General features: G+C 55.2%; 2 protein-coding genes and 1 long non-coding RNA gene across 8 annotated transcripts; 1 reads left to right on the forward strand and 2 right to left on the reverse strand.

Annotated features, from left to right (window-relative positions):
* Positions 1–520: 520 nt before the first annotated feature.
* On the reverse strand, positions 521–5,257 carry PPM1M (protein phosphatase, Mg2+/Mn2+ dependent 1M). Of its 6 annotated transcripts, none has more exons than XM_049097881.1 (10): positions 4,994–5,243; positions 4,177–4,300; positions 3,780–4,034; positions 3,221–3,333; positions 2,760–2,844; positions 2,540–2,658; positions 2,327–2,390; positions 1,990–2,097; positions 1,733–1,857; positions 521–1,392 (listed from the first exon to the last, which is right to left on the reverse strand). In XM_049097881.1, the coding sequence occupies exons 1-10, from the start codon at positions 5,221–5,223 to the stop codon at positions 1,248–1,250; spliced, it is 1,368 nt and encodes a 455-aa protein (XP_048953838.1). In that variant the 5' UTR covers positions 5,224–5,243; the 3' UTR covers positions 521–1,247. The 6 variants fall into 6 exon arrangements, with proteins under 6 accessions (XP_048953838.1, XP_025311867.1, XP_048953839.1 ...); XM_025456082.3 differs by having other exon boundaries at positions 1,733–1,881; positions 4,994–5,238; XM_049097882.1 differs by lacking the exon at positions 2,327–2,390 and having other exon boundaries at positions 1,197–1,392; positions 4,994–5,252.
* Positions 5,258–8,373: 3,116 nt separating this feature from the next.
* On the reverse strand, positions 8,374–13,920 carry LOC125753123 (uncharacterized). The gene is made up of 2 exons (XR_007404173.1): positions 13,271–13,920; positions 8,374–12,006 (listed from the first exon to the last, which is right to left on the reverse strand). It is a non-coding gene; the product is annotated as an uncharacterized LOC125753123 (long non-coding RNA).
* Positions 13,921–14,016: 96 nt separating this feature from the next.
* TWF2 (twinfilin actin binding protein 2) lies at positions 14,017–24,641 on the forward strand. The gene is made up of 9 exons (XM_025456084.3): positions 14,017–14,186; positions 18,225–18,302; positions 20,881–21,059; positions 21,424–21,519; positions 21,730–21,834; positions 21,978–22,103; positions 23,238–23,388; positions 23,548–23,669; positions 24,060–24,641. Exons 1-9 carry the CDS (start codon positions 14,162–14,164, stop codon positions 24,225–24,227), a joined length of 1,050 nt encoding a protein of 349 aa, XP_025311869.1. The 5' UTR covers positions 14,017–14,161; the 3' UTR covers positions 24,228–24,641.
* The last annotated feature ends 93 nt before the right edge of the window (positions 24,642–24,734 follow it).

The following is a 24,734-nucleotide window of genomic DNA, read 5'->3' on the forward strand; positions in this document are numbered from 1 at the left end:
CCTCCTGGCCCATCTAGGTTGTGAGTTGCCTGGTTAGAATTTATCTCAATTGTAAACTAAAGAAGGAGTGTGAGGCTGAGGTCATAAAGGTGGTCACCTTGTAATTCAACAAATGCTTCTGAGCACCCGGGCCTTGGCAAGTCCTAGGTATTAATAGTCTTGTGGGGAAGGTAAGAACTAAGCTGCTCATCAAACAAGCCCTGGAACCCTGAGTGACTTGTCTCCAGCTAATTCTTGCTTTATTGAAATTGGCATTCAAATCCAAGTTAAAGGCACTCCTTCTGGTACATCAAGCCCAGAGCTCACAGATGGTGGTAGAGACTTTTCTGTTCCCTGGACCACAGTTCCCTCACTGGGGCTCACCCCACGTTGGGAACTAGGGAGGCTCACTGAGAAAATGCAGTCCTGACTATAGGCAAACTTGAAAGGCAGAGGGAAGGCCAATTCTTTGGAAAGAAACAAGAGCAAAAAGTGTACTATAATGCTAAGCTTTACAGCAGTTCATGGTTCACAAGGGCCATTCAGCACACAAACATTTAATAATAGGTGATGGGGAGCAACAAAACCAAAGGCATTGTTGGGACATTAGCCTAGGGCAGGGCTGGGGCCAGGGAGGAGTGGTCAGAGGACATTCCCTGCTCAGCAAACTCTGGGGCTCCTCTTGCTGCTTTCTGTTCGGCCCAACTTTAGCCCCTGGGCCTGTGCCTCACCTCCAGCGGCAGAAGAGGGTAAGGCAGGAACCTGGTCCGGTCTCTCCCAAGGGGCTATACAAGATGGCTGTTCAGCAGATAGGCTACCCACAGCTTTTCCCTGCATGGGCTTTGGGGGTTATTGAGTAAATACCCTAACATTCATGGGTTAGAGACCTGGATCCAAACAGGCTTTACTGCCCCTCCTGGCAATCTTGACCAATGCCCTTAGTCTGGCTGTGCCCATCTGGGAATAATACTGGGTTGCTGAGACCCGGTCAGAGAAACCCCACATGGGTTTCCTACACTGTAAAGGGGTGTTACTGATTTTGCGCTTTTGCCCTGCCTGTCAAAGGGGGGACCTGGGGAGCGGCACTCTCCATACTCTTCCAGCTTTGACTGCCCCATATAAATGCTCTCTTTGAAATGGGCTGGGGGTGGGGTCAACCCATTGTGTCTGGGGCGGGGGCAGGGCAGGTAAGCCTGCTGTTGGCCATCCTGGGGGGATGGGGACTACACCCGGCCCCAGAGTGGTTCTGGGATATGGTGTCTGAATCCTCAGTGGCCACTGCTCCTTTGGCCCTGGCTGTGCAAAGGAATCACGAACACCGAGATGTCGTCGTAGGATACCTGCCCTTCCCCTGTGGGACCGTCGTCCTTCCCTTGTGTGCTGTGTATCAGCATTTTGGCCAGCTCCGAGAACCTGTGGGGATCATCCTACAGATGCACTTTGGAGCCAGAGGAAAGAGGCAAGGCAGCCCTCAGGGAGAACTTGCTGTGCAGGGCTGGACTTGCGGGGACTCGCTGTAGTCCAGCTGTGGCCCCGGGCAAGTTACTAGCATGGCAGGGCCACAGGTTGGACTGTGGGGATTTCCAAACCCAGAGATTTTGAAGGCCCACCAGTCACCCCCCAGAGAAGCTTGAGACAGCCCCACTCTGACCACCTGCCCTGAGCTGGGCTCATCATCAGCGCTGTCTTCTCAGCCATAACTACTTCCTGGTGTTGCTGCTGGCACCAGGCAGGTCCCCAGAAGCTACAGTACCTGTGTGGGTCCTCTTGGTTGCCAGGGAGGAAGCTCCGTACTAGCCGTGCCACCTGCTCATTGGACAGGACATCCCAGAGCCCGTCAGTTGCCATGACAACCACATCCTCCTCCTGCAGCTCCAGCTGGTCCACATCCAGTACAGTCACCTGCAAGTTAAGCCTGAGGATCCCTCACACTCCCTCCCCAGCTCCTGCCAGCCTCATCATCAGCCTTTCTGGGCAGACGAAAGCTGGTGTGGGCTGCCGCCTGCTCACCTGGGGGACAGAGAGCAAGAAGGGCTTGAGCTGAATGTTTGTGTCCAGGACTCTGAGCTGATGGTCTCCCAGGCCCCGGGAGACAGCCAGTGTTCCCAGTAACCGAGCCTGGGGACAAGGAAAACATGAGGTGATCACAAACCGTCCCAGCGAATATGCAAATAAAGTACACAGAAGAGAACTGTGGTCCTCAGGTGCCCTGGGTGGAGGGATAGACGTCCGTAGCCTTGAAGCAGGATCCCTGACCCCAGCTACAGCCCCCAACAAGGAACGAAGGAGTTCCCACCTCCGCAGGGGGCTAGTTAAGAGGGGTTCTTAGAAGGGGCCAGTCACTGACCTGCCTACCCTGCCCATGGATCAGTGGGTACTTGAGATCCGACTTCTCCACGCACTTGTAGCTCCTACCAGGAGCAGACCCAGTATCAACCCAGGCCCTGCCCACCCCCTCGTCTCCCTGCCCCACCCTGGTGGAAGAGGACTGCCCCAAGGCCACACATGGGGCCTGGACATCAGGGTGCTCCCCTCTATCTCCCTACCCCACGTCGCTCACCAGCCTCTCATGTGGTGGTCCCGGAACAAAACTTTCTGCCCCAAGTCATCCCCCTTCAGTCGCCGGGGGAACTCCAGCCGGGTGAACTCACCAGCCAGAAGCTCAGGGTAGACAAAGGCCTGGGGTAGGGAGGCCATGCTCAGATCAGACTCTCTCAGGTGGCCTCTGGTGGCCCTGGACTCACAGGGCTCCACAGCCTCCCTCTGCCAAAGGCACCTACCAGCTGCTGGATCCGCTGCCGCTCAGTCTCTGGGGTGAACTCGGAGCTCAGGGGTCGCACCTCATCTTTCCGTACCAATATGGCCCTGGATGGGGTTGGGGAAGAGAGGGAGGAGAGGTCTCTGGGGCAAGGTCTGTGGGGCAGACTCAACCCTGGCTCATGGCCTCCCTCCTGTCGACCCCTCCTCCAGCCACCAGGGACCAGGTCCGCCTATGCCAGTCCTCGCTCAAAGCCCCCCACGACTACCTATGCCCTGCAGAGTAACGGCTCAGCCCTTGGGCCTGGCCTTGAGGTGTCCGCCTTCCCTGACATCTGCTGTCCACTCACACCTGACATGCCAGGTACTCGAGCAACTCAGTCAATCCCCATTTCCATCCCTCCACTTCCATCCCCCTTTCGCTGTCCCCACTGCCTCTGGTGCCCACCTGCCCGCCCTAGCCCACCTGCCCTCCAGCTCTTACCTGCTATCCCCAGCGTTGGCCACATACAGCTTTCCCTGCAGGAACACAGCCACCAGGGCCGTGCAGCCGCCCACCTGGCCTGAGGCCTCCAGCTCCCGCCCGATCACCTCATCCTGGGGCAAAGCGAGCCACTTTAGCTGCTGCTTGTACTGCTCACCATACCACTCTGTCCCCAGTCCCCACCCTACAGTTTACTTCCCCACCAACAAGCCTGGCAGTCCCAACCCAAAGTCTAGCTATGACTCTGGGATCCCAGAGTGGTTGGAGGATCTAGACGTATCCCTTGGGAGGGAGAGAAGTGCTGTTCAGAACTGAGGAAGGGAAAGCAGCCCTGCACCAAGGACCAGCAGGATGCACACGGTATGCTGCATGTAAAAGCACCAAGCACACACCAGGTACTAGATAAATGGGAGGGATTACGATGACCACGACTAACAAGCCAACCCCATCCTGTCCTCCCAATGCAAAGATCCAAGGAGACCACTGCTGTGTGCAGGGATGCCCCACAGCCCGGGTCTCTCAGGTCCCTGGCCCCTTCCCAGCCAATGGCCACACTCACACATTCCTGGAAGGCATTCTCCAGAGCCCCGATCACCAAGTCTTCTGCCCTAATGCCCTTTTCTTCCACAAACTGGGGGTCACTGGGGCAGACGCAACGGCCGCTGAGGTGCATGGGGGGCTGAAGGGCCACCATGCCCTCTACCACGGCCTCCAGCTGCCGGCGCAGGCAGGAGTGCAGGGTGTTGGCAGCCAGAATGGCTGCAGCTGGACCACCGTGCCCATCAAACAGGGCCCAGTAATGACCTGTCAGGAACTGTACAGGAAGGACTTGGTGTCAGGCTGTGCCTGGCTTCCCCAGTTGTCCCCTGGCCCAGAGTGGGACTCTAGAGCAAGAACCTCAACCTGCAGTCCTGGTCCAAGTCCTGGTCCCCGGGCCGGGGCCCCGCTGTACTCACCTCCTCTGGGCACAAGGTCAGCCACTCCTGGTCCTCTTCGGCCCCAAACTCACATCTCCGTATGCACAGCTGCCCACAGGCTGCCTGATCCTCATTAAACTCCGATTTCTCTGCGTTGATGATCCTGAGGCCAGTAAGCATCAGTGACCCTTCAGGGACACACCCGCGTCCCCACCGGCAGAGACCAGAGCCGGTACACAGGAGGAGGAGCCCTACCTCGGAGGCAACAGCCCTCCTGCTGCCTCGGACACAGCCTAAGTCTCCTAACTGTTCAGTAAGGTCAGGGTAAGGCCAAACTCGGGGCTCAGCACCGCCCCCTCCCGGAGCCTACCTCCTGCCTGGGGAGACCCGGGGCTCCCTCGCCTGTCCTCCACCCCGCCTCAGCCGGAGTCCCTGTCCCGTACGGCTCGGGCCACAACCCAGGGTGCGGTTGAGGGGGGCTCCCGGGCCCGCAGCGCCAGGGCTGGAACTCTAGCCGGTCCCCGCCTCATCTCGGAAGCCCCAGGGGTGCAGGGCGTCCCGGCTCGCTCGCGTCTCCGCGGGAGGCGGGAGTCCCAAAGAAGAGACTTGCGGAGGGGCGGGGGCTGGAGGGGCGGGAGGTGGGGGGGCTGTCCAGGGTCCCCGGGGAGGCCAGGAGGGGGTGGCCACAGAGCTGGGGGGGGGCTCGCTTGGCTTAGGCTGTTCTCTGGGGCGGCCCAGCGCGGGGGTGGCGGAGCAGGGCCGGGGGGGGGGGTCGGGGAGGGGGCAGGGGGTCGGGGAGGGGGCCGGGGGGCGGGGCGGGGAGGGGGCCCGGGAGGGGGCCGGGGCGGGCACTCACTCGGCGTAGCCTGCGTTCCAGGGCAGCGCGCGGCCCCGCGCAGGGCTGCGCACTGGCCGGGCGTCCGGGCGGCGCGGGGCGTCGGCGGAGCCGGAGCCGGGGCCCGAGCCCGAGCCGCGCAGGAAGCGGGGCCGCCGGTAGGGCACGGGGCTGGCGCGCGGTCGGGGCGGCCGCGGCGCGGGGAGCGGACCCCCCGGCAGGAAGCGGCGCCGGAACCAGCCGGCGGACATGGCGCGGCGGCAGGGGGCTGCCCGCGGGGCCCCGGGCGGGAGAAGGAAGCGGCGCGGGGGCGGGGCCGGGGGCGGGGCGGGGGCGGGCGGGGCGGGGCCGGCGACGCCCCCAAACTCCGGCCTCCTGCGGGGGTGCGCGCGCGCGGCCGGGGCGCCTCGGGCTCGCGGAGCCTCGTGACGACCCCGAGGAGCTGAGGTCGCTGGCGGGCCCACTTCGCAGGCAAGACGACCGAGCCTCGAGGGGCCGAGCGGCTTTGGCCGCGTCCCACAGCCGCCCGAGCAGGCGGGTGCTGCTCCGCAGGCGCGGGGCGCGGCTTCGCGGGGGAGAGGGCGCCCCTGGCCTCCCGGGGGGTGACGGGGCGTCCGCAGCGCGGGGGCCTGCAGCCTGGTTCCGCGCCGCCGCCTCGGGCTCCTCCCGCCGGGCCCCGGCCTTGCGCAAGGGGAAGGCGGGAACAGGATGTGCTTGGAGGTGTCGGGCCGGCGCGTTGAGTAAGAGTCCCGGAGCACAGGGCTCCCTCGGGCGGCCTCCATTCCCCCTCTCTCCCCTCTCCGCCCCCCGGTGGGGCTCGGTGATCACCCCGGCCTTCCTCATCCTGAGGGGCTGCTCCCCACTTCGGAGACATCCTCCCAAACCACCGCCCCTCCAGTCAAGATGTCCTCTCTGGGCACACAGCAGGATCTTCCTTAGAGTGAGCAGAGGAATTCATGGTCCCCAAAGCCTCCAACCAGAGTTCAGACCCGGAACTAAGGGAAGTAGAAGACGTTCATCTTCGCTGGAGGGAAGATGTCGCAGTCTCTTAACCCCTGACTAGGGATCGGGGGGGGGGGGGGGGGGTGGCGGCGGTCAGCAGCAGGGTCTTCCTTCCCATCTGCACCTGAGTGCTGTCACCCGTCTGTCACTTACGCCCAACTCCTTGGAGGACTGTTATTTTTGTCTCATAAGTGGGGACTCCGAGGCCCATAGAGGGGAAGTGTCTTGATGTCCAGGGTGTGCTGTTTCCATTATGACAGTTCAGCTGACTCAGAACTCCCCACAAGGGATTTCTCTTCCCCTTTCCTCCTCCAAAAAGGCAGGCTTGCCAACTCAAGGTCCTTGAGGCCCTTAGCCCAGGCTCCCCAGGGAGAGCTGCAGGACGATTCCCTACCTTTGTCTCCTCACCAGGCCCTACTCCCTCTGGGCTGCTAGCCTTGCCCCATCGGGAGGTCCCCCTGCCCAAGGAGGACTGTTCTCGAGACAGGAAGCTGTGTGCCACGTCCTCTCCTTCAGATGACTCCAGTCCAGAGTGGCTTGGGCTCAGTAAGATAACTTACTGGCCCCATTCGCTAATGGAGATGGTCTCCCCTGCTCTGTCGGTGAAGTCCTGGTGGATGGTGCTTGATCCCACTGGCAAAGTCAGAAAAAGCGTCCCAAAGGACACCTGAGCTATGCCCTTCCATTGGGACAGAAATGGATCAGGGACCCAGGGTGGGGTAGACCCAATTCAGTCTGTGGAGTTACCTCCTCATTCCTACCAGTCAATGGCTCAGGTTTTTAAAGTCTAAAATGAGAGAAAACAATACAGTCTATTCTTCCAACCCACTGGGTGGGATGAGCCCTGTCCTCTAAAGTCTATTTAGAGAAGCTCCTAAGGAATCACAGGTGATTTGTTGCTCAGAGTAGCCGTGGAGCCTATGGCAGTCCCATCCTCCCTGTCCCAAGGCAGTCTGAGTGTTTGTTCAGTGCCACAGAGGCTTCTCTGGCTTCTAGGTTCCTGGGAACCTCTATTCTTGCTTGGACTCCAAGCCTGACTCTCTTAGTTTTCGACCTCATTTTGCTGAAGCACATCCTCTAGTAACTCTCCAAGAAAGGATGACTGGAAGGTAAATCCCTGAGTCCTTGCAAGTCTGAAAGGACTGGTCTCAAAAGCCCCAACCCCCCCACTTTTTCTAAAGTAAGCTCTATGTCCAACATAGGGCAAAAGCCCTTGCTTTTTGACTGATATTTTGGCTCAGAATTCTGACTTGTCTGTTCATTGTCTTTTGACTGTTGCTGCCTGGCAATCCAGTGCCCCTCTCATTCCCAGACTTTTGGATTGGCCATTTGCCTTTTTCTTTCTCCAGAAGTTTCCAGGCACTTCCGTTTCTGTTGTCTGAAACTGTAGATGACGTTCCTTGGGGTGGGTCTCTCTTCACTACTGGGGTGAGCCCTCCCAGGGGGCCATGCAACTCCTCACCCCCCCAGTGACACCCTTCTGACTGTTCAAATGAACCCAAGCTTGTGCCCCCACTCCTGGCCAGACACCTCTCCTAAGTTAACTCAGCCAGCATGTGAAGGTAGGGAGGAACAAGTTTAGAAAAAAGAAAGATTTTTTTTTTAAAGAAAAATATTTTTATGCTACATTTTTCTCACTCACAATGAGAATAGCCTGGCTCAGTCAGTAGAATATGTGCCACTTGATCTCAGGGTCATGAGTTTAAGCCCCACATCGGGCATAGAGATTACTTAAAAAAATAAAAATAAAAAACCAAAATCTTTTTTTAAAAAACCCAAAATTCAAAAGGTGTAAAAGTTTATTTAGTAACAAGTCTCTGCCCACAACCCTATCCCCTCCCTGGCCATGCAGTTCCTCTCCCTGTGGAGACACCCAATATTACCAGTTTCTTGTAGACACTTCCAGGAATACCATGTATTCTGTGCAAATTCAAGAAAAATAAGTTGGTTTTGTTTGTTTTATTTTGTTTTACCTAGAGACAAGAAATAGTGAGTGTTGGCAAGGATGTGGGGAAAAGGGAACTCTTATGCACTGTTGGTAGGTCTATAAATGGGCTGCAGCCATTGTGGAAAACAGTATGGAGGTTCCTCAAAAATTAAAAATAGAACTACCATATGATCTAGCAATTCCACTTCTGGGTACTTATCTGAAGAAAGTGAAATCAACATCTTGAAAATATGTGCACCCCCATGTTCACTGCAATATTATTCACAATAGTTAAGACATGGAAAAAACAAAAGTGTCCACTGACGAATGGAAAAAGACAATGTAGTGTACAAATACACAGGAATATTAGTCATAAAAAAGAAGGAAACTCTGTATCTGCAACAACACAAATAGACCTTGAGTGCATTATGCTAAATGAAATAAGTCAGAGAAAGATGAACACTGTATGATCTCACTTATATGTGGAATCCTTTTTTTTTTTTTTTTTTAATTCATGAGAGACACACAGAGAGAAGCAGAGACACAGGCAGAGGGGGAAGCAGGCTCCTCACAGGGAGCCCAATGCGGGACTTTGACCCTAGGACCCCAGGATCACGACCTGAGCAGAAGGCAGGTGCTCAACCACTGAGCCACCCAGGCATCCCTTATATGTGGAATTTAAACAAACAAATCCCAAATCGTAGAAACAGAGACTGACAGAAGTGGTTGTCAGAAGTGGGGGGTGGTTGTGGGCCAAATGGGGTGAAGCTGGTCAAAATGTATGAACTTCCAGTTATAAGTAAGTTCTGGGGATGTAATCTATAGCTTAGTGATTGTAGTTATACTGCTGTATTGCACATTTGAAAACTGCTAAGAGAGTAGATTTTAAAAGTTCTCATCACAAGAAAAATAATTGTAACTGTGGTGATGGATGTTAACTAAACTTACTGTGCTCATTTCACAAAATATACAAATATTAAATACTGTTATATATCTAAAACTGATACAAATGTGACATGTCACATATCTCAATTTAAATAACTTAAAAATTAAGTCTGTAAAGTCTTTCCTCCTCTATTTTTCTTTCTTTTTTTTAACTTTTTTTTTTAAGATTTTATTTATTTATTCATGAGAGACATACAGAGAGAGAGAGAGGCAGAGATACAGGCAGAGGGAGAAGCAGGCTCCATGCAGGAAGCCTGACATGGGACTCGATCCCGGGTCTTCAGGATCATGCCTGAGCCGAGGGCAGGCACTAAACCACTGAGACACCCAGGGATCCCCCTCCTCTTCTCTTTTTTTTTTTTTTTAGATTTTAGTTATTCATGAGAGACATACAGAGAGAGAGAGAGAGAGAGGCAGAGTCACAGGCAGAGGGAGAAACAGGCTCCATGCAAGGAGCCCGATGTGGGACTCAATCCCCGGACTCCAGGATCACACCCTGAGCCAGAGGCAGTCGCTCAACCACTGAGCCACCCAGGCGTCCCTCTTTTTCTTTTCTTTTTTTTTTTTTTTTATTCGTCCCTCTTTTTCTTTGCACAAATGATATAGCCTACTCTATGCCAAACCCAAACCTGAAATTTTCATAAAAGATAACTCTCTACCTTTCAGTATTAGTCCTTGAAGAGCTGCCTTATTGTTAAAGCTACAGAGTGGTCTCCGCAAAAAAACAGACCTTATATAGCTAGCCGCTCCATGACAGACGTATAGATTGTTTAGTTTTTTGTGGGGGTGTATTGGTAGGATCAGTCCCTAGTAATGGAATTGTTAGGTTAAAGGCATTTGATGTTCATGGCTGCAGTATTCACAATAGCCAAAAGGTGGAGACGACTCAAATTTCCATCGTCTGGGTGAATAGATCAACAAACTGTGGTATATATGTACAATGGAATATTATTCAGCCATAAAAAGAACAAAGTACTGCTACATGCAACAATGCGGATGAACCTCCAAAGCATTACACTAAGTGAAAAACAGTCATATATAAAAAGGTCACATGTTGGGACGCCTGGGTGGCTCAGCAGTTGGGTGTCTGCCTTTGGCCCATGGCGTGATCCTGGTGTCCCAGGATTGAGTCCTGCATCCGGCTCTCTGCGTGGAGCCTGCTTCTCCCTCTGCCTTTGTCTCTGCCTCTCTTTCTCTCTGTGTCTCTTGTGAATAAATAAATAAAATCTTTTTTTTTTAAAGGTCACATGTTTTATACTTCCATTCATATGAAATATCCAGAATAGGTCAATCCATGGAACAGAGCAGACTGGTGGTTGCCAGGGTCTGGAGGAGGGAGGAATGGGGAGTAACTGCTTAATGAATACAGTCTTCTTTTGGAATGATGACAATGTTTTAGAGCTAGAGATGGTGGTTGCACAGCCTAGTGAACGTACTGACTTATCACTTTAAGATGGTTAATTTATGTTAAGTGATTTTCACCTCAATTCATAAAAGGGGGCATACTTATTTACAATTTTGTATAGTCCTACATGAAGGTTGCACCGATTTACTCTCCCATCAGCCTATTTTCCTATCATTTGACCATCACAGTTTTTCATTAAATGTTTTAATCTTTCCCTATAAAGATATGTAAATCTAGTTTGATTTTCACTTAGTAAGAAAGGATAACCAATTTTCCATAGTTCTGAGAGACCTATTTGTATTGGATAGTTTGCCCAGTTTCTTAGTGAGCCATTGGGGTTTTTTCTTATTGAGTTATGAGAGCTCTTTATTTTGAATATTTTTTAAAAGATTTTTTTATTCATTAAAGACACACAAAGAGAGGCAGAGACACAGGCAGAGGGGGAAGCAGGCTCCACACAGAGAGCCCGATGTAGGACTCGATCCCGGGACTCCAGGATCATGCCCTGGGCCGAAGACAGGTGCTAAACTGCTGAGCCACCCGGGGATCCCAAGATTTTATTTTTTATTTATTATTTATTTGTTTGTTTGTTTAGAGGGAGAGAGGAGAGAGAAGGGAGTGGGGCAGATGGAGAGAGAATCCCCAACAGACTCCCCGAGTGGGGAGCCCAACTTGGAACTTGACCCCTGACCCTGAGACCATGACCTGAGCCAAAACCAAGAGTTAGACGCCCAACTGACTGAGCCACAGGTGCGCCAGAGCTCTTTAATTTGAAGTGAGTTACACATATGTTGTTTGTAGCCAATTGCAGTTTGTTGTTTGTTTTGGCTTTGATGGTGGCTTTTTCCATATAGACTTAATTTTTTTTCCTTTTTTTTTTTAATTGGTGTTCAATTTATTAACATACAGAATAACCCCCCCCCGCCCTTCTCCCCTTCCACCACCCCTAGTTCGTTTCCCAGAGTTAGCAGTCTTTACGTTCTGTCTCCCTTTCTGATATTTCCTACACATTTCTTCTCCCTTCCCTTATATTCCTTTTCACTATTATTTATATTCCCCAAATGAATGAGAACATATAATGTTTGTCCTTCACCGACTTACTTCACTCAGCTTAATTTTTAATATAAATGAATTTATCAATTTTTTTCCAATTCTTTTCTTTTATGGATGCTGAGTTTCGTGACATACTCAGAAGGCTTCCTTCACTCCAAGATTCTACAAAATTTTTCCTTTGTTTCTGCAGTATTTTTATAGTTCACTTAAAAAAAAAAACATTTAAACCTTTGATCCACCTGAAAACAACAGTATGTTCTAATAATTTCAGTGGCTGACTCTGTGTTGACAAACATCAGAAAGAAAGGAGCAACCAACTTGTTCCTGGATACTGTGTTCATCCTGGACTCATGTGAGGAGCTGTGTGCAGCTTTCTCATCTTTCTGTCTGAAACCAGATCTCAGCCAGAGATGGAGTCTGGGCACTCTGCTAGGCCTCGGGCTCCTTGCCTGCATCCCAGGCTGTAAAGCTGAGCAGGACCAGGTTCGAACCCTGGTCTCCCAAGGAGTTTCCTTCTGTGGTCAAATTCTCATCACTGAGGTATGAGATAACTGATGGAGGGCACCAGGACCACTGCCCAACAGGATTTCTCAACCTCTGATTGTTCCATTGTCTTGAGTAAAGGAAACTAAGGTTCCTGGGGACACTCACTACTTTGTGACCTGCATCACATCACTTCATCTCTCCCAACCTCAGATTCAACTGTAAGAGAGAAACAATAACACTTACCTCATAGGGTTGTCATGAGGACTAAATCAATGTGCCCAGTACATAGTAAGGGTGTAACATAAAGACTCTAATTTTTTTTTTTTTAAAGTAAACACTAGGTCCAACAAGAGGCTCAAACTCACGACCCTGAGATCAAGAGTCCTGTGCTCTACTAAATGAGCCAGCCGGGTGCCCCAAGACTAACTGTTCACTCGTTTATTTGGCAAATATTACTGAATACTTACCAATGCCGGGCACTGTCTAGGTGCTGGGGATAAAGCAAGGGCAACAACTTAACTACTGGTAGAGGGAAGACAATAAACAAATAAGTATATAAATATATATATCAGGCAGCAATAAACACAGAGAATGATGCAGTCAGGGGTTAGCCAGGCAACAGGGGAGACCATACAGTTAAGGAATTACAGTTCATCCCACGCTGGACATTGCTACAGGGAACATAACATTATCATTTTTAATTAATCTGTTTTCTTGGCTAATTCCTATTTCCAAGAAGTTGAGGCTCTTAGGCTTCTGTGGAATTGCCAAATGCTCCCTGGAGGTAGCCAGGTCTGAGAGCTGATGTAACTGCTGGCTCTGTGTGGCTGGTCCCATCTGCGCTGTGGCAGGGCTGAGTTGGGGACGTGCCTATGAGCTATTCTCCCAAGGGAAGTCCATGAGGCCAGTTTTAATGTTCCATTGTGAGTTCTGGGGTGGCCAATGTGAGCACACCACACAGGCCCCGTCCTTAGGGTGTGCACAGGAACATAAGAAAAATTTTCGGGCCACCTGGGTGGCTCAGTGGGTTAAGCGACCAACTCTCTATTTCCACACAGGTCATGATCTCAGAGTTGTGGAATCAAGCCTGGCCTTGGGCTCTGCACTGGGCATTGAGACTGCTTAAGATTCTCTCTCTCCTCTTTACCCCACCCTCCCCCACCTCGCTCTCTTAAAAAAAAAAAAAAAAAGAAGAGGAGAAAAATTTCCTTCTATGTTGCATTTGCTGGACTATCAGGAAACGAGAAATCCAGGGCTTGGGGCACACAGAGGGTGCAATATTACTCACTCAGGGTTAGGGTAGAGGGACAGTGAGCAGGGAGCTCAAGCTAGGGCCCCACGCCAGGCAGGCCCCACACTCCATCATTAATTCTCAGCAAGCCCAGCCCCAAAACGTGGCCTCCTTCCCAATGGTCCCAGCCAAAGTCTGGGACAGGCTCTGATTGGAGTGACTGGGGTCACGTGTTCCTCCCTGACTCACCTTGGCCTGGAAGATACATTATGTTGATTGGCCAGTAACAGCAGGGCTGTTGCCAGAAAAGGCTAAAGGGCTGGGTATGGAGCTTGAAGTTGATGAGCAGTTGGGAAGTTCCTCATTGGCCAAGCTCTCCTTCAACCTCTGGGCCTTTGCACATGTAGTTTCCTCTTCTCAGAAAACTTTCCCCTCCACTCCACTAGGCTGATCTCCAGGTCTCCAGCAAGCTTCACCTCCTCCTGGTGGCTGCCTGCTCTCGGGGCAGGGCCCTCGCTGCCACAGGTTCGTCTGCTAAGTACCAGGCAGGCAGTCCCACTCCCACCATCAGGGCAGGGCCTGCGGCCAGGCCAGCCTCCAGGCGCCGGTGGGTGCTTCGCAGGAGGCGCTCAGAAAACGTTCTCTAGGAAAAGGGATGCGGCCCAACCGCACGCGCGCATATCCGCACGCGGACCCCTTCCCGGCCGCAAGTGGGGGTACGCGCGAATCCCCCCCGCACCGAAATCCACCTGTCTCGGGCGCGCCGCAGCCCCCGGCCCCCGGGCTCAGGGCGCGCAGACACACCCGCCGCGGGCGCCCACGCACGCTCGGCCACACGCAGGCCCTGTTCTCCTCCAGCCAGAGGCCCGCGCAGGCGCGCGAGCACCCCCCGACTCCCGGCGGGCGCCCCCCCGGCTCACGGCGCACGGAGCGCGCACGCGCGGCCCCGGTTCCGCCCCCTCCCGGCCTCGCCCGGCGGGGGCGGGGCGCGCTGGGCGGTCCTGCGGCACCGCCCGGGAAGCTGCGCGAGGCTGGGCGGCCGCCGCCACATCCTCCTCCTCCTCCGGGGCCGGGCGAGCGGAGCGGGTCCAGGGCTCGGCTGAGGGCGCTGAGGGCGCGGGCGGAGCGCGGCACGGAGCCATGGCGCACCAGACGGGCATCCACGGTGAGGGCAGAGGGCGGGCGGGCCGGGGGCCGAGGGTCTCCGCTCGGGCTGCGCCCCTCCCTGGCGCTCAGCCCCTCTCCCCTCCCGGGCAGGAGTCCGGGGAAGCTTCCTGTTCTCTTCTGCAGCCGCAGGTCGCCCGGGGTGGGCACATCTGGGGGCGTGCGACTTACTCTGCATAGTTGGGAGTGGGCGTACGTGCAGGCACACAGCTGGAGTGGAAATATCTGTGTGCCCATCTGGGGGTGGATGTGCCTGTGTGTGCCCATCTATGTATTTTTGTTCCTTTCTGGGGGGTGGGTGTACCGGATGTGCACATCTGGGGGAGTGTGCACGCATGTGCACTTGTCTTCTGTGTACAGTGCTGTGTTTGCACATCTGGATGTGACTGCTTGTGTATGTCTGGAATCATTCATGCATATGCACTGATAGCTGATTGAATGATCACTGTTGCAATGGAACCATCTTTAGGGATCAGTGTTTTGTGACTAGGTGCACATGTCTGTGGGTGTCTGTGTGTGTGTGTGCACAGTTGGGGCACATCTCAGTGTGCATTTGTTACCGCAGATGCACATACTAGATGAGTCTGTGTATGGCTTGTATGGGTTTGTGTCTGTGTGAGGAAGGGTCCCTGACCTTTGGCTCCTCCCAGGACCCTCACACATTTGAGCAAGCTAGACTATGGAAAACCTGGAATAGGGCCTTCAGAGTGGGATGGGGAGAGTTGCCAATATGACCTTGACCTCTGACCTCCCTACCATTTTCCACTCTGATCTCCTGTGTCTGCTCCAGCCAGGGTTGGAAAGTCCCAGCTCCAGGCTGGAGGCAGAAAAGAAGGTCCAGATATGGGGTTTGTGAGGGATGGTCCTGGCTGCAGAGCCTCTTGGCCAATGCCCCCTACCTCAAGCTTCTCCAGCCTAGAGCATCACCCCCTCCCCCAAGGGACTAGTTTCCTCTTTACGGAGGCTGGGGAGAAGCAGTGGCCAGGAGCCAGGTGTCCTGACCCTACCTGGGTCTGAGTGTCCCCCTCTGTCACTAGACTGGGAGGACTGCCTAGCCTGTGGGAAAGGCCCAGGCTGCTTGCCCAGACAGCAGACAGCTTGGTGGTTTGGCCATCAGCCACTCCTCCCACCACATCAGGATCCTCAGCCTGGGGACACCACCACCATCGACCAGCCTGACTGTTTGGATCTCAGTTTGGCTTGTGGTCATCGTGGCTGCTTGGTGGCTAGACCAGCTAGAGGGTTTCCCTGGCCCCACCCCACAAGACCAGAAAAGGCAAGGGTCTGGGTCAAGGCCAGCCTCCTATCAGGTGGGCCAGCCTCTCCAGAAGGAGCTGGGGGAGCTGGAGGGTGACTCAGCCCCACAGAAGGGAACAGCCACCCCCTGGACCTGCCCCTTCCTTCCCCTTTGTCTGGTCACTGCTGCTGCCACCATCTGAGAGGGGATCGGAAGTTAGGGCCCCTCCTCCCTGCTCAGGACAGACAGGTCCTGTGGCCAAGGCGCTGCCTCACTCCTTCACTTCCCACGTGGTGAGACAGGCCTGCCTAGGGGATCACTGGGAACTGGGCTGCCCCAGCCCTCCTGCCTATGAGCAGCCTACTCCTTCCCCTTTCTGGCCTAGGGAGATGGCAGGTGAGATCGATTGCCCTAGATGTCCAGATGCCAGCCCAGTCATGGCCATAGGTGTGGATCCAGTGACCTCAGAGCAAGGCCGGAGACAGGGGTGCTGGAGAGGGGCGGTGTACTTGTAACTTGAGCCTCACCCGGATAGAGGGTGGGCAGGGCAGCAGAGGCAGGGGCAGGGAGGTGGGAGAGCATGAATCATTGATGAGAGAGGCTCAGGTGTCCCAAGCCTGGCCTCTGGATTATTGATGGTGGCTGAGGAGTCATGGAGGGGGATGTCTCTTCTGCTACTGGGGTGTCACTCTGTCCTAGTAACTCTAGAAGGGGTGTGGCAGCCTCTCCCTTAGGGGAGCTTCTTGGCTTTCCCTCCCGGAAGGTCTGAGCAGGTGGAAAGGGCCACTCAGCACAGCCTGCCCCACCATCATTACAATAACAAAATTTAACAATTGTTATTCATAGAGGCCCCATTACTGAGCATTTTCCCCCCATTTACTCCTCAGCATGGTTTTCTGCAGCTTAGAAGTATTAGCTCCACAGTATAGATGAATTTGAGGCTCAGCAAGGTCAGAGGTCACACACAGCTATGGGAAAGGTGGAGAGCCAGGCTTTACCCGCAGGGACTTTATTGGGGTCTGCTCGTAGGCAGCTCTGTCCTGGCCCAGTGGGGCTGGGTGTCCTTTATGCCACAGTACTCGGTACTCGGTTAGGACCCTGCTTGCCCAGAAGCCATAGAGGGTAGTATACAGCCTGAGATCTCAGGTTCAGGGTCACCCTGCCTGAGGGGCCCCTGAGGACATGACCAGAGTTTGTTTTCCTAAAGGGCCCCCATCCTCCCCCCACCCCCAAGCTGGCTAGTCTGGGCCCTATAAATATTCTCTGACCTCAGCCCTCCAGCTGTGTTCCTGCAGAATTCTCCTGACCCCTGGGTAGCCTCAAGGTCATGCTGGCCTGGCCCTGTGCACCCAGAGACCCGAGTCGGGCCCTTCCCCACTTGGACTTTGATTTCTGCATCTGAACTACTGGTACATCTGTAACATCCCTGGTCCTCACCTCTGCACTCAGGTCCTTGGTCATTGGCTGCCACCTTCCAGCTCTGTGACCCAAGGACCAAGAGAGGCTCTGTTTTGTAGGGTTCCCGCTTGCCTTTCCTCACCTGGGAGCCTTCTGGACTGCCTAAGGGCTGGGGACTTGTTGCCCATGGCAGGGCTGTGCTAGGGCTGGGCTCCCGGCCTCACCGACGGGTTATGTGCTGGGTCCAGGTGTGCAGGCCTATGTGTTTGTTACTCTGGGGACTTTGTCCATGTATATGTTTGTGTGTGTGATTTTTTTTTAAAGATTTTATTTATTTATTCATGAGAGACAGAGACACAGGCAGAGGGAGAAGCAGGCTCTGTGCAGGGAGCCCGACGTGGGACTCGATCCCGGGTCTCCAGGATCACACCCCGGGCTGAAGGCCGGGCTAAACTGCTGAGCCACCCGGGGCTGAGCCACATGGGCTGCCCATGTTTGTGTGTTTATTTTTTATTTTTTTTAAAGATAGATAGATAGATAGATAGATAGATAGATAGATAGATAGATTTATTTATTTATTTATTTATTTATTTATTTATTTATTTATTTATTTATTTATTTATTTATGATAGAGAGAGAGAGAGGCAGAGACACAGGCAGAGGGAGAAGCAGGCTCCATGCAGGGAGCCTGACGCGGGACTCGATCCTGGACTCGATCCTGGGTCTCCAGGATCGCGCCCTGGGCCAAAGGCAGGCGCGAAACTGCTGAGCCACCCAGGGATCCCCATGTTTGTGTCTTTAAATATGTGCATCCGTTTATGTTTGACCAGCTGAGTGTTTTCATGTGTGAGAGTGTTTTCATTTCTACTCCGCTCTGTCACATTATGTTTATTTGTTACGTTCAGACACGCTGGCTGGACTGAGTAGGTATCCGATGGCATACACAACAGGGGACGCACGTGTGCGTGTGTGTGTGTGACTGTGTATGTGTTCATGGACATACACACAGTGGGGGCATTTGTTCACGTCTTCTGTGTTTGTGGATATGACAGAGCTGCAAGTGTCACAGGCCGGTCAGTGTTGGGCTTTCCTGGGGGCAGGGGACAGGCGGGGGCTGTGGTAGGCCTGGCCTGTCCCGGAGCCCGCCCGGTCCTTGAGTGGGCTGGCCCATCCCCGCCTACCCTGTTACCAGAGCTGTCTCAGCCAACAGGCCACACTGTTGGCTAAATTTGGGAGCTTATGTCTGTGGGCCGTGTCAGGTTCCCAGTCACATGGGGGGCTGTATTTAACCCGGCTCCCAGCTACACCGGCAGACCCCACAGGCCGGAGGCAGCCCTGAATGTGTCCCTGTCCGCCCTGATCACTCTGCTCTCTCCTCCCTCACCATGTTTCTTGTTCTCGTAGCCACCGAGGAGCTGAAGGAGTTCTTCGCCAAGGCACGGGCTGGCTCTGTCCGGCTCATCAAAGTCGTCATCGAGGATGGTGAGTGCCCCTTACTGCCCCCTTTAATGGGTGAGGGCAAAGGCAGGTGGCAATGGGTTGGGGTGCACTGGCCCTAGCTGCTTCTCTGGGAATTGTTTAGATCTTTGCCTCCAGCCCCTTCAGGACCTCACTTCCTCCGTCTGGGGATGGGAGGTGTCTTGTAGAAGAGCATTGGAGGTGGGCATGATCATTACCCCTGTTACACAGAGCAGGAATTAAAAGCTGGGGTGACAGCAAAGAGAGCCCTGCTCAGGGGTCCTGTCCAGCCTTCCAGAGGCTATGTAAGGGTCAGAGGCCTAGTCAGGATGCTGGGCTGGCCATGGGGGCAGGGGATCAGTGAGGCCAGGCACTGCCCCATGTGGCGAGTGCCACTCACCTCCCTCTGTGATCGGCAGGCTGGCCTGGCTTCTTTGCTGGCTGGGGGTAGTCCCAAGGAGAAGCCAGGGGCCCTGCCCTTGGAAAGTGCCCCCGCAACAGGGCAAAGGGACTCATGCCCAGCTTGCTTTGAGAGCGTGATCAGGGGATTCCAGGCTTGGCCAGGCCTTGGCCTGGATGCTGGGAACCCAAGGCTGGCGCAGGGTGGGTGCTCAGCATACAGGGATTATAGGTGGGGAGCTTGAGCTGAGGCCTGAAGTGGGGGTAGGGTGTGAGGAGGTAGAGGACTAGAGTGAGGCTTAGTAGTGACACTTCCTCCTTTCCCCCTTCCCTTCTTGTTGAGGGTTGTCCGTGTAGGTGAGGGGACAGACACTGGGAGTGTGAATCCTTCCAGGCCTTGGTAGCCAACAGCTGTGAGCTCTTTGGGGGGCTCCCCAAATAGGCGTGGTGCTCAGTTGACTTTTTACCCCATTGCATTGGTGTGAAGCAGGGTCGGTCTGCCCAGACCCAGAATTTACCCCAGGCTTCAGTGCCAGAGTTTTGCTGGGGTCCCCAAGTTCAGATGCCCTCAGAGGCTAGGTCAGGGTCACTGTAGTGGGTCAAGAATAGGGACTTCCTGGGGTGAGAGGCCCCAGCCCCCACAAAGAGACTTGTTAGCTGCAGCCCTCAGCCTCCCTGTTGCCTCCCAGACAGGGAATCTGTGTGGGTGTTTAGCAGGAGGGACCTCTGGGTGGGCTCTTAGCTCCATTCTACATTGTGGGTTTTGGAACACTTGGGAGTCCCCAGGAAGGTTCAGGCCCCCTTACAGGTAGCCTACCTCCTACTGAATGCAGCTTGAGCACCTTCTAGAGAATATGTCCATTCCACTTCTGATGTAAATTTCCCATTTTGAAAATGTTGGCAACAAATGAAACCGTGTTGGCAAGGCTGTTGGGCCAACCGTGCCTGCTGCTTTTCACCCTTGATCCCATCTGAGTAGTGGGAGGATCGGTGAGGAGGCCGAGGCCTGCAAAGAGGCATCTGGGCTGGTGGGCCTGACATGCTTGGGCTCCAGACAGCTGGGCTCCTTGCCCTCATCGGGAGGGCTGTGGCCAGGTTCCCCCTGGCCGGGCAGTGATTACCCCATGCCCCAGTACTTCCTCCAGCCTGGGCCTGTGCACATCTGGGCTGGTGTTGGTGCCTAGCCAAGGCCCAGTAGGTGGATAGGTCAGATGTACGTCCGTCTCAATGGCCCATTCAGCCACTGTGTGCCAGCTAGGGAGGTGGCAGGGCTGTCCACCCCAGATGCTAAGACATTTGTTACTTTGGGGGGAGGGGACCATGGTTGGCTGGTGGCAGTAGAGTACAGGTTGGCAGAGTGCCCGTCTCCATCCTTCTCACATGTGCTTTCTTTTTTTTTTTTAATTTATTTTTTATTGGTGTTCAATTTACCAACATACAGAATAACCCCCAGTGCCCGTCACCCAGTCACCCCCACCCCCCGCCCTCCTCCCCTTCCACCACCCCTAGTTTGTTTCCCAGAGTCAGGAGTCTTTACGTTCTGTCTCCCTTTCTGATATTTCCCACACATTTCTTCTCCCTTCCCTTATATTCCCTTTCACTATTATTTATATTCCCCAAATAAATGAGAACATATAATGTTTGTCCTTCTCCGATTGACTTACTTCACTCAGCATAATACCCTCCAGTCACATGTGCTTTCGCTCCTGCAGGTCCCTGGGGCCTGAGGCTGGACCCCACCTCCCTCACACAGTTGTTCTGAGAAGAGTGTGTGGGGGTTCTGCTGGAGCCTCAGACAGAGGGAGGAGGGGAGCGGGAGGTGGGACGGGGGCTGTGCCGAGCAGGTGTGGGTGGAATGGGTCTGAGTGTGTGGGTATTTGGGAGGGGACCACGTTGTTGGTTGCTGTGGGCAACACAGCCACACATCTTGTGGTTGTTGGTGTTTGGTCATCCGTGGGCGCATTCTCGAGGCCGTTTCTGTGGATGCACGTGTGTGCGTCTGTATAGCTGGCAGCTTTGCACCCTCGTTCATTAATTTACTCATTCACAGATTCAGTCACATAGCCTCATCCTTCAGAGACTTGGGGGCTCCAGGGGAAGGTGGTGGAGTGGCCGGCAGATCTGAGCCACAGCCAAGCAGGCCCACAGTCAGGGTGGGTATGGGAGATGGCTACTCCCTGGCTCACCCGGCCTCTGCCCCCAGAGCAGCTTGTGCTGGGTGCCTCACGGGAGCTGGCGGGCTGCTGGGACCAGGACTATGACAGGACCGTACTGCCGCTGCTGGACGCCCAGGAGCCCTGTTACCTGCTCTACCGCCTGGACTCACAGAATGCCCAGGGCTTCGAGTGGCTCTTCCTTGCTTGGTCACCTGACAATTCTCCCGTGAGTCCTGGGGACCCTGTCCAACCCCTAGGTCAGGGGTGTGGGGAAGCTGGCTCTGAGCAAGACAACAAAGTCCCCTGCCCTAGGGAGCCTGAGGGGGGAGGCACCAGGTCCTGCCCTAGAGTCTAAGAGAGGGCAAGGCCCGGGCTTGAGCCTGGCATCTCCCAGAGGCCTCCCAGCCACCTCAGCCTGGCTCTGGAGGCAGAGAGGTCAGAGTGGAGAGGGCTCCACCTCAACACATCCGAGCACTGTGCTGCGCCCCCTGCTGGGTATATGGGCGCAAAGCCTTGACCCGGTCCCAACGCAAAGGTTCCTGGCTGCACTTGGAGAGGAGGGGTCTCACGGCTTGGCTCCTGCCCTTCAGGTGCGGCTGAAGATGCTGTATGCGGCCACACGGGCCACAGTGAAGAAGGAGTTTGGGGGCGGCCACATCAAGGATGAGCTCTTTGGGACTGTGAAGGTAGGCCCCCTTAGGCCAGCCTCCACCAGGCCAGAATCACTGGCCCACAGAGTGGGGGATGTTACGCAGGGTCACACAGGAAGTGGGTGCCAAGTGTGAGGAGGTGTGGGGAGGGCTGGGAGAGTCCAGGGGCTGCAAGCTGGGGTGCTTAATGGGCTTCTTCCAGCCCACCCCAAGGAGCCCATTTATACTTCTGCACCCACTGGCCAGGACGACCTCTCCTTTGCTGGGTACCAGAAGCATCTGTCGTCCTGTGCAGCGCCCGCCCCACTGACGTCGGCTGAGAGAGAGCTTCAGCAGATCCGTATTAATGAGGTGAGTGCACCGGACCGCGTGGGCAGAAGTCCCAGCCCGAGCCCCCCCAGGTTACAGTAGCCCAGCCCGTGGGGCCTGTGCTCCAGGAGGCCCCACCCTGGGCAGGCAGGTCAGGGCCTGAGTCACTCTTTGCCCGCCCCCAGGTGAAGACAGAGATCAGCGTGGAGAGCAAGCACCAGACCCTGCAGGGCCTCAACTTCCCACTGCAGCCGGCAGCCCAGAGGGCACTTCAGCAGCTCAAACAGAAGGCCGTCAACTACATCCAGCTGGTGGGTGCCCCCCCTGCTGCAGGCGCACTGTGGCCCCACCCCGCTTGGACACATGTACAGATGTGCATGTGCCCCAAGTCTGTGCACATCAGCACCCTGCACCCCTCACCCCCACCCCCCGGACTTGTGGGAATGTACTATCCCCTGCCCCTTCCCCTGTCCCGACGTGTTCCTACTGGGGGTGCAGACACCACATGTAGTAGATGCACTGTGTCCCCTGCCTTGCCCTGTCCTTGCTCACATACAGGGACATCCATGAGCCACTGTCCCTCACCCTGCGCTCCTCACTGCACACACACACTCATCCCAGAGTTCATGCTGACCCCTCAGACCTGAGCCCCTGCCTGTCCAGGACACCCTCTGTAGCCCCCTGGCTACCCCCCCTCCTCAGGCAGGGCCTCCTGACCCAGGGGCAAGGCTTCCCTCTTTTTTTCTACTTCTTAAAAATTTTTTATCTATTTGAGAGAGCTGGTGGGCATGAACAGGGGTGGGGGAAGCACAAAGAGGAAGAGCAAGAATCTCGAGCAGACTCCCTGCTGAGTGTGGAGCCCAACACAGGGCTCCATCCCACGACCATGAGATCATGACCTAGCCAAAATCAAAAGTTGACTTAACCTACTGAGCCACCCAGGTGCCCCTGTCCTTTCTTTCTTTCTTTTTTTTTTTTTTTTTAAGCTCTGCACCCAATATGGGGCTTGAACTCAAGACCCTGAGATCAAGACTCACATGCTCCACTGACTAAGCCCACCAGGTGTCCCATGCCTCCCCTACCAAACAGAATGGCTCCTTCTGAGGCATATGCCCCCCAGAAGCACCACTGTTGAGGATAGGCCAGCCTGATAGTGGTGTCTCCTCAGGTTGAGGCCCTCCCCCTGTCCTGTCCATTGCCCTTGGTGGGACTTCCTCTTACAGCGGAGAGCTTTCAAAGGGGCAGAGGTAGGGGCCCAGGTGTGACCTCTTCACAGGGAACCCCCCATGGCAGGACAGCCACTGGGGCAGGGAGTCCTGATAGAGGGGGACCATAGACGGTCTCTGCCCTGGCTTCTGCCTGTCACCTTGGGAAATTCTTATTTGCTAGAGTGGGCCCAGGTCCTCCCTGGCTCACGTTCTCACATCTCCCCTTGCCCTTGGCAGAAGCTGGACCTGGAGCGGGAGACAATTGAGCTGGTGCACACAGAGCCCACGGAAGTGGCCCAGCTGCCCTCAAGGGTTCCCCGAGATGCTGCCCGCTACCACTTCTTCCTCTACAAGCATACTCATGAGGGTGACCCCCTCGAGTCTGTGGGTGAGTGGCCACAGCAGGGCTCCCACACCTGTGTCTGGACAGGAACTGGCACTGGCCTACAGCTGAGTGGGCTTGCTGCAAGGGGCCTGGGTCAGCAGGTCTCCCAGCCTCAGCTCACTTCCCCGTCTCCCCTCCCTGCCCCACCCCCACCCCTGCCAGTGTTCATCTACTCGATGCCAGGGTACAAGTGCAGCATCAAGGAGCGCATGCTCTATTCCAGCTGCAAGAGTCGCCTCCTCGACTCTGTGGAGCAGGACTTCCAGCTGGAGATCTCCAAGAAGGTGGGTGCCCATTCCCCAGAGCCTAACCTCCCAGGGGCCTGTAACACCACCCTTCACATGGGGCACTGGAGTCCCAAGTGGTAGGGCAGGGGTTATTATTGCCATGGGAGATGGATGGGGATGAGGCCAGCTGACTGGTGGCATGGACAAGCCCTAGCCTGGGCCACCCATGAGTCTCCTCTCCCTGGGTATGGAAGGCAGGCAGGGGTCGCCAAGGCGTGCAGGGCAGCAGGCCTCAACTGTGTTCCTAGGGGTGACATTCCAGGTGGGGAGTCTGGGAGAAGACCCCAGGGCTGGAATGTGAGAGGTCAAGAGGGTGCCCCAGGAGTAGGGGTGGCCAAGGGTGATGTGTGTCAGGGCCCCACCAGACCACTGCCTTGCCCCATGCAGATTGAGATTGGCGATGGGGCGGAGCTGACAGCCGAGTTCCTCTACGACGAGGTGCACCCCAAACAACATGCCTTCAAGCAGGCCTTCGCCAAGCCCAAGGGCCCAGGGGGCAAGCGGGGTCACAAGCGCCTCATCCGCGGCCCTGGCGAGAATGGGGATGACAGCTAGGTGGCCGGACCTGAGCCGTGCCGGCGTGTGGACTGTGTGCGTCCCACTGCTCCCGGCCACCTGCCTCATTCCCAGCCTGGGCTCCAGGGGAGGGTTGCTTCCTGTGGGGCAGGAGGGCTGGTGACAGAACATTCTTGCAGCTTCTGAAGGCCACTGGGCTGGAATTTTGTGACCTTCCCCTGTTGCTGTTCCTGCCTCTCATCTGTGTGCCCAAGGGGGTCTGGGAACCCTGCCTGGCTGGCTCAAGGGGGCTGGGTAGGAAGCCTGGAATGAGCTTTCCCCCCAGGGGTCCTAGCACAGCCCAGGAGCCTTTGGACACAGGAGTGGGTTCAGTCAGGGCTGGGATAGGGGGTCACTGAAAGATAAGATGGTTGAATGCTGTATTTTTTAAAGAATAAAATATTTTTAAATCAACACCTGCATCTGACCCTGAGAAGTCACGTCTGGCCCGGGGACTTGGGAAGCCCTGTGCATATAACTGCCCCCTCTTAGGTCAGAAGGGACCTG

The sequence above is a fragment of the Canis lupus genome, chromosome 20, assembly GCF_003254725.2.
Source record: "Canis lupus dingo isolate Sandy chromosome 20, ASM325472v2, whole genome shotgun sequence".
NCBI lineage: Eukaryota > Metazoa > Chordata > Mammalia > Carnivora > Canidae > Canis > Canis lupus.